This window comes from Poecilia reticulata, chromosome 21 (genome assembly GCF_904066995.2).
Source record: "Poecilia reticulata chromosome 21, P_reticulata-male-v2, whole genome shotgun sequence".
Lineage (NCBI taxonomy): Eukaryota > Metazoa > Chordata > Actinopteri > Cyprinodontiformes > Poeciliidae > Poecilia > Poecilia reticulata.
This window is the reverse complement of record NC_088850.1, coordinates 10,899,906-10,909,138: the sequence shown is the minus strand read 5'-3', so window position 1 is coordinate 10,909,138 and position 9,233 is coordinate 10,899,906. Positions and strand designations below refer to the sequence as shown.

Sequence of the window (9,233 nt, the reverse complement as noted above, 5' to 3'; positions counted from 1 at the left end):
CCAGTCCTCTTCCCACCACCCCACTCCCAAGTTCTCTTTTTCTTTTTTCTTTTTCCCCCCACCCTTTCCAGGGCTGTCTTTGAGTCTTTATCTTTAGGATATAACTTAATTAGTTTTACTTGAAGCATTCCCAACAATAATAATTACCCAATCAGGAAAAAATGGCACCCTTTATGGCACTACTATAAGCAGTCTAAATCTGACGTTAACAGATTTAGACTGCTTAATTACAAGGCTGTACTGTTCAATAAAGTGAATTCAGATTCTTGAAACCAAAAGACAACATGAAATGTTAAGGAGTTGCTTCGTCCATTTGGATTCCAAGCAACAACCAACAATTCAAAGCTCTTTGCTTCATTTGAATGAAGTTTACATTTCATGGATGACCAAAAGTGCCTAAATTCTAAAGATAATTACCCAATACATTTGTACTTAAGTTTATGAGTAACTGTTAAAAATTATAAAAAATAGTAAAAAAAAAAAAAAAAAACGTGCAGAAAGTATAGTGTCATTTTATTCAAAAGCAGAATTTGCAATGATTGTGCTCTTGACCAAGACTAAATACGCTTAATCTTAAATTGATTATCCATCAAAATAAGTAAGCAGGGTTAGCATTACTCCGGTCAAGGTGGTCTAAAATGAAGTTGATGTCATTTACCCAGTCAGGAGTTAATCTGTTTAATGAGCCAGTCTTTGCACAGAAGTTATAAATATTAATGTAGTTATTTTTGATTTCTTATTTGTTATTGGGGTTAATCTTACATTAACAGATCAAGTAAGGGATAAAAGTACAGAATATATTTACAGAAATGTATGAAGTAATGTTTGCAGCCATTTCCTGCAGAAAGTAGCTACATGCATCGCTCTGGTGTGAATTGGCACGTTCTCCCACACAACCTGTATTAAAATCTTTAACGTGTTGACACTCCAGCATTATGCACTATGAAAATCAGTTCTGTCTACAGATTCTCAACTGCAAATAAGTCTAATGATTCATTGGGCCATTTTAGCAGTTTTACTTCTTAGTTCTCTCAAATCAATTAGGAGTGTCCTTGACTGCGTGTCTTGCCAAGCTCGTTTCATCAGATTCTTATCAAGAATGTCATGGTATATTCCTCCATCTTGCCTTCGTTCAAATGAACCCTGCCTGTACTATAAGCCTTAACACACCCTGCATCATGATGGTCCCATCTGCAAACTTCACTTTTGACATGGAGATTCTGGGATGATGAGTGGATCTCTTCTTCCTTCAGACCTGGAGTCGGGTGACATTCCAATGGTTCCACTTTGACCTCATCTATGTTCTCCCAGCATTTCACTGGCTTGTCGAAATCTTTAAAGCAAACTTAAATCAAGCTGAAATGTGCCTTTTCTATAGCAATAGAGTCTTGAGCAGTGAGCTTAGACACAACCAATGAAAGCCCTCGGTTCCCTCTCATGTGACGTTTAGCATCTGCTTGAGAGTCAGAGATGTTGATGAGAACTTCTCTGTTCATCTTAAACGTGAGCTGCATTTGATATAACAGATCAGGTGAAGCAACCTTGGTCTGCAATGGCATTCTCCTTTGTCTATAAATCTTAGTAAGCTTTGTAAGAAACACTTCTATTGAAAATCATTCTAATAGGAGATGCTGTCAAAATAGTCGACTCCAAAGTAGCAAATGAGTCGGTAAATAGTTTAACTTTCCTCTCCTTGGGGACACAGACCCTATACATGAAGGGCTGTGTCGTGACTCACACCAGGCGGTATAAATCACAAATAAACTTAAGAAGTCTGTGTGACACTGTTGCCCGAGGCTTTGGGAGTGATCATCTGTTACTGAACCTGAATAAAAGTGACATGTATGAGAAGGAAAGACTGTTTGGATGCTGTAGACACTCTTCAAGCCAAAGGGCTATGGCTAAGCTTGGTCTATTCTCATAATGGAGTGTGCGTGGGTTGACTACAAGGCAAATGATTTAAGCACTATAGGCCTATATAATCACCGTCATGATGAATTATTGGTAGTGAACATACTTATTAGCCTTAAAGAAAATTTATGAACTAGATGCATTATTTGGTATGTTTGTTATTCATTTTGCAAGTGTACTTTTGAATATAACAGAGAATCTGATTGTTTCAAAGACATGTTCTTTTCTGCTTACAACTATTTCTATGACTTTGTATTTTCTCTTATGTCAAGAAACCGACTCAGAAACTGTACTTGTGTTTCTCAATAAACGACAAGGTTTGAGACATTGTAACTGCATTACAAGGATATAAGTGTCATGATATACTGAGGTTGTAGTGAACCCACACGCAGCGAGGAAGAAGTGTTGTGGGGATGGTGATGTATTTAATGAAAAAAAAAAATTAGAAGAACTTGCATACAGCCAGGAGCACACAAAAAAAACAGGAATACAAAAAAATCAGGAACTCAGAGGAGTGTAAACAGGATGTAACAGGAGGAGCCAGTGAGAAGTGAAAGCAGGAGAGGTGTATAAATACTGTAAGGGTGAATGCTGGAACAAAAGACCAGGACTGATTAGCTAATTGATTGAAGGTATGAGGGGAGAGAGAGAGAAAGAAAATGTCACTGGGGGGCGAGGGAGCAGATCCAACTAGAACTAAGTGAATCTAACATTAACAAATAACTAGACACAAGAAATGAACATAAACAAATTAAGAAAGAACTGAGCAAAGGAAAACAGAAACAAGACTGATCACCTATCACCTTGTTCTCTTTGGCCAATATAGTGAAGAAAAGTTTCTAGTTTTCCATTTCTATTATAATATTCAGCTGAATTTCGTTTTTGTAATTTAACTTTTGTTCACTGATTATTAATATTAAAAAAAGTACAGCAAAAGCTAATTGAAATAAAGTGATGTGCTTTATTTACTTTCAGCGATTTGTGTTTGGCGCCTTTAACAGTTTTAGATTTTGTTTATATAGTGAGAAAAGGACATTCATGTTTCAAAGGCTATCATTTGCAAATGCATCACATTTATTTAAATTGTCACAAATACCACTTATGAGCTCTATTCGTAGATTTTTCTGTTTCCATCCGATATGTTAGGTGTCAACATTTGGGGAAAATCCTGACCGAGGGAGATCCATTTTTTGTCACATGAGTTGATCACAGCTTTGCCTTCCGACAGCCCTTTTGAAAATCGGTCAACTAACTCCCTCCAAATTGAATGACGGACACAAAGGGTTGTTGATTTTTACTAGCATTTAATTGGACACAGGTACCAGGGAGAACTGTATAAAACAACATGACAATCCATTTTCATGCAGTAAGGTATTAGACAACAATAACACAATATTTTTATAAAATCTCCATAAATCAGTATCTTGACTTTTGCAAAATGTTGACACAAACTATGGCAAAAAGAAAACATGCTGCCCTCTGCAGAGTGTGGCGTGTAACTGAATAAACCGTTCAGACCTGCTTTTCTCTGAAGGTCTTTCTGGCACAAGAAGATACTGGTTTAAACTGTTTTGCAGCAGTCAGTCTGCTCATTATATTGTTTGGAGCTGTGTATCTCTGCATCTTTACTTGGGCTTATGATATTTGAACTATCCTGAGATGAAGTTTGTTGAATATTTAATATCTAGTGAAAATACTGTTAAACTGGGTTTTTGACTTAGACATTTTAAGTCAATAAAACGCAGTTAAGTTAATGTGAAAATGAACAATGAACTGTGATCAATAAAATAATGTGAATCACAAAGTTGCAAAAATAAAGATACAAATTAACCATGTTTTAGAAAACAAGTTAAAAGCCTTGCAGACATGGACACCTGTATAATCAACATTTTTCTTTTTTTTTTTTACTTTCAAATTCAAATATTCCAAAACGTTCTGAGCTGAGTATTTCCGAAGTATCATATTTCTCTTTGGGGCCTCACTACTTTTTATTTTACGATATATATTCATGTATTTTGCTGATTTGGCAAAGACCGTATGAGATTCCAGCTGCATTATTTTTGGCATATTAGATCATATGTATTGATAGAATACTTATTCTAATGTTTATACATAATACTTTTTAGATGTGACATAATGGCAATCGTAGTGGTCCCATACAATGGGTTTGTTTCAACTCTTGATGACAAGTGTGCTCATCATTGCCGTTGATGTGCCCATGAGTCAGCTCCTTCTGCTCCTGGGGGTTTTATGTTGTGTAGGTGACCCCAGACTTGAAATGTGGCATCTCCCACTGTCAACATTAATGAGCAGGCGTCTGTTCAAACCTTTGTCCTCAAGTGAGAAAATAAATCACGTGCTACACTGCCATCTGCTGTTGCAACCAGGCTATTACATTTTAGTTTTATAAGCCGTGTTAGGAAGTTCAGATGTTTTTGGAATGACTTGACTTTTGCATTAACAGAAGAATGCCCTGTACTGTACCTCCATGCCATTTCTTACCATTTAACTAAAAATACTAGCAAAGCTTTAATGAATTAATTATACTTGCTTTACGTTTTTCCCCCCACATATGTAAATACCTTTAAAAATAAATGATAAGGAAAATTGTAGCTATTGTGTAAGCCCGTTTTCTCCATTCTGATAAAAACAAATATATATTACAGATTGAATGAAATAAAAATATATAATGAAAAAAAAGAAAAAGTTAACACAAAAATCTGGAATAATAAACTCAATGCTACGTTATCCAAGTTTCTTTACACCGTGGAGTAATATTTCAGGCATTGCAACACTTACACTGTTCAATAAAGTTTCCGAAAGGAAAAAAAAGGGGGGGTGGGGCAATTATGGCTAGGCTAGCTAGTCATGTTTCCAGAGGCAACTATGCTAACACACGGGCTAACCCCATATATGTAGACACAAACAAGTCATATAATGCATTTTCCAGTGAACATGACTTGAGGTAAGGAAAACCAGCAGTGCTTACATATTTTGCAAAAACTGCCTTTCTTTTTTAATGCTTAGCTTCCGCCCGAGCTAGTTGTTTTTAGCCCACATTAGCATAGCTTAGTGGTATCAATTTCTTGAACAAAAAAAGAACATGTTGTTGCACACATATCTATATCAAAAGTATTTCATTGCTGAAAAGGTTACTGAAGAGGTGATGGTTGCAGTTTAATTTTTTTGTTAACATGCAGCCAGGTAATCTTAATTTCTCCATTTATATGATTCTGCACACTTGCAGAATAGTGCTTCTAAGAATAGTTGGAGCTAGTTATGTACATTTAAACTTCAAAATAATTGATGTATGCAAACTGAAAAATCTGGTAAAACTTTCATGTATTACTAAGTGTTTTTGACTTCTGAAATGTCACTGACCATTGATCACAATTTTGTGATTTATCAGTTTACTTTGTATGCTAAACACTGTATGTTTCCATTGGTATCTTTGTTGATGTGCTCCAAGTTTGAGGTTGGATGGCTTCCTTGCTATCACTCCATTCTTTAGCTCCCTACATGGTCTCTGTCAGATTCAAGAGGTAAAAGTGTTGTGGCCACTCCAAAAGGGGTAATACTACTTTCAGTTTAAACATGTTAGTAAGATATAAAAAGATTACCATAAACCTAAATATACCTATACTTAGAGCCCAACTGTATAAATTAAAGCTCTGAAACTTAAGACATGTTGGTGCGCATTGACAGATTCCACCATAGTCGGATGTACAAATGCAAAATCCAATATAGAAGCTATTTTTTTTATTTTGACCATAACTAATTAAAGCTTATAACAATATAATGGCAAGAAAAATCTAATATTTAATAAGATCACAATTTATAGAAGATTAAATTGGACGAATTGATTTTCTTTGACCATTGTTAGCATGTATTATACTCCTCATGGTCTTGTGTTTATTCATCACAATTACCTCACCTACATCCCCTACCGCACATCGCTGTTGGTGCGCCTGTGATGTAGTTGAAGTGTGGAAAATGTGTCATCCCACTCTTCCTGTGTGCTACATGTCTGCCAGACTATTTTTGTTTATCTCCCCTTCCCCCTCTTTTTGTCTCTCCACAGGTTCAAAGTGGAAGCTGGTGCCAATTTGCCCGTGATTGGCTTGTGGGTTGGAGAGGAACCAGTCAAGACTCAAGCAAGCAGCTCACCTGTAGGGCTGGCCACTTGACACATGTCTTGCTGCTTGGCTCTGTCTGTGGGAAAAGGTTTCTGGTGGGAGTTAGTGGAATAGGTAAGCTTGGGGTAGCCTATACATTTACATCACGTAGGTTTCTTTCTGTTAAACACCCTAGATAAGGTGCCACCCATATAACACTTTGGTAATCCCTTTTGTTAGACCAGATTTTCACTTAGAGTAGCTGATAAACCCTGTTTTGTTTTATGTATTTCTGTTATTTGGCTCAAGCTAACTGCCCCTTTCCCATCCACATTTTGTGCAAACCTTTTAGGTTTTTTCTTAAGAAAATAAACCCTATATTTATACATTTACAGAGACTCTGTCAATTTATTGTGGTTGTCAGGTTATTCTCCCCTCCTCAAATGGGGAGGGATGTAACACTGCAACAGAGTGAGTTAAGCTGTGACACAGCAAACACCATTAGCCATGTAATATCTGGTGGTTGTAGTTAAAAATTAACATTTTACTTGTTTTGCATTTGTTGCCTAAGAATTGATTCTGTAATTATCTTCAATGCTTTTACATCTTTGTGTGTCTTTACATGTCTCACATCTCTTAATCATATGAAACATTTCATTTATTTTCACAGAGACACCCAGATGAACCATTCCACCCCCTTAATTCTGAAGATGGAGAACCATGTTCACTGTATCTCCTGTGTTAACCAGAGATGCATGGCACGGTCTGAACCAGGAGTTTCTTGTGAGATTATCACATGTCCTTTGATGTGTGGGGCTATGTTTCATTCCTGCAAAGGTGATGAGCACCAACTTTTGTGCCCACTCATGAAGGTTCCATGCCTTAATAGCAACTATGGCTGCCCAGCAATTATGATCCGTAACAAAATCCCTGCACACATGGACGTTTGTCCGGCTGGGGTCGTCTCCTGCCCAGAGAGATGGAACTTGCACCCAACAGAAATCTTGGATTTGAAACCTGGTAGGACATTAGGAAGTATCTTGGATGAGATAAGGAACCATAAAGACCTTGCGCTTGCTTTGGAGGACCACCAGGCACTCCTTGAGACCATAGAGGAGATGGGGATGGAAAACTTAACTTACAAAGATTCTGTTATTGAAGAAGCGATACTGTTAGCTTTAGCATTCTCTGCTACTGAGGCATCAACCGTGTCTTCCTCACTTCAATTGCAGTCTGCTCCAAAAGGAACAGAGGACGTTGTTAGTGGAATCAAAGGTTTCAACAAAAAAGATATAAAGGAGGAGAACTGTTCTAGTCTGAGCTGTTTGGATGAAAGTGGTGGTCCTGAAAATATTGGTGGATTAAGTAAAAATGTAACCAATGGATCATTGATGGAAACAGAAGCCAATGATATTTCAAAAGAACCTGTGACCCTTCAAATAATATCACACAGTTATCCCCCTATTTGTGGTCAGTCATTTCGCCGCGACCAATATCCTTCCCATTATCTAAATATCCACTGTGACTTTCACCCCAACTTTCGTGACCGCATAGAGTCCCACTGTCCTCTGGCATTGTATGGTTGTAGATTTTCCCAACAGAGGTTGTGGCCATCCACCCACAGGGCCAGGGTGGTTTACCATAAGCACCTTAAGTCGTTTGTAATCCTGCCTTCTATCAATGTGGAACCTGCAAAGGACTCCCAGTCAGACCAGTTTAGTGGGCTCCCCATTGAGATACTGTGGCACATAGCTAGATTCCTGGACAGTTTTAGCCTCTGCCAGCTGTCCTTGGTGTCGAGGACTATGAGGCAAGTGTGTGCCAGTCTCCTCCCTTCAAGGGGGATAGTAGAGCTGCAGTGGGAGCGAGGACATTTTCCTGGTCATCCTCACAGTTTGAGATGGCGGGTCAAAAGTAAAGTGAGTAAAAAAAAAACAAAAACTTGTGTATCTGTGTGTTTTAAACAATCACTGTTATGTAACATGCACCATGGAAGTAATTGTGAATGTACCCTTAACAGATGCAAATTTCTTTTTTTATTTTTATGTATTGGTAAACTCACTTATTTTTTTACTGTTGCAGGTGTGGAAATTCAGCCCTGCCTTCAGTCCTGTGTACTCGTGGCATTTTGTTGATGTTCCCAGCATGTCGGATCACATGAAGAAGTGTCCTTTTTTCAATAGAGCTGAGCTGAGGACTGAACCCGTACCCCTTACCGCCATGTGCACCGAACAGGACAGACTCTCAATCCTGCACTGTTATCAAACCCTGCGTAGCCTCATTGCTTGATCTCGATCAGCAAAGCTGATCTTTATGAGATTCACTGTGGAATTATGGGAATGTTGCTAATAAAAATGTCCTTTCTTGCACTAAATCAAAATGGAACTCTTATTATTCAGAAACCTTTACGTTAAAATGATGTACTAGTCAAGTTTGCAATTTTGAGTCAGAAGAGAGGAGTAGACATCTTGCATTTGTGCTACAAATATTATGTTAGGTTTTGCATGAATGGCAGCCTGGGAAGCCCTTCCAACCCCACACTAATTTCTCATGGATTTTTCATGTAATGGTCATGGCCTTGATATGTAACTACACTTTTTTTGAGTGCCCATATTTTTGAAAGGACAGTCTGGGTTTAAAGATAATTACTTAATCTTTTAATTGGCCCTAATTCAGTGGACTAGAAGCCACAATTCTTCAAGTAATTGTGGCTTTATTTACAGAGGTTCAGGTCTCATCTATCAGATCTGAGTTTCTCTGGAGTCTGCTTTTTCTGGTGTTCCTCAGGGAACCATTTTGCATGCGTTTTTTTAATCTACGTCCCACCCTTAATGCATCAATTTCAGAATAATAATTTTGATTTAAGCTGATAGTACTCAGACTGACGTTCAGGTGAACCTCTTTCATTTCTTTTCATAAAGCCCACTGACTAAATGATGACTTAAAGCATGAATGAACTTTTGCCAACTCACATTGAAAAAATTTGGGATAGCATTTGATTCAAATTTGTTTAACTCTAATTTTCTATTCATTAATTTTCTATTCGTCTGATAGAAAATCAAAGACTAAAGCAATTCACCTGTATAAACTACAGTAATGATTCTTTCAGCAGTATTGAAATGTGTTTTCCTTTTTCTCCCACTCGATTATATTGCAACGGCATAAACTTCACATTTTGTTAAATAAAGTTTTGAAGAGGGGTGAAAA

General features: G+C 37.5%; 1 protein-coding gene across 1 annotated transcript; it reads left to right on the top strand.

Annotated features, from left to right (window-relative positions):
* The first annotated feature begins 4,729 nt into the window (after positions 1-4,729).
* Positions 4,730-8,406, top strand: LOC103457525 (F-box only protein 30-like). Its single transcript, XM_008397732.3, has 4 exons — positions 4,730-4,876; positions 5,993-6,161; positions 6,697-7,945; positions 8,109-8,406. Exons 3-4 carry the CDS (start codon positions 6,707-6,709, stop codon positions 8,313-8,315), a joined length of 1,446 nt encoding a protein of 481 aa, XP_008395954.1. The 5' UTR covers positions 4,730-4,876; positions 5,993-6,161; positions 6,697-6,706; the 3' UTR covers positions 8,316-8,406.
* The last annotated feature ends 827 nt before the right edge of the window (positions 8,407-9,233 follow it).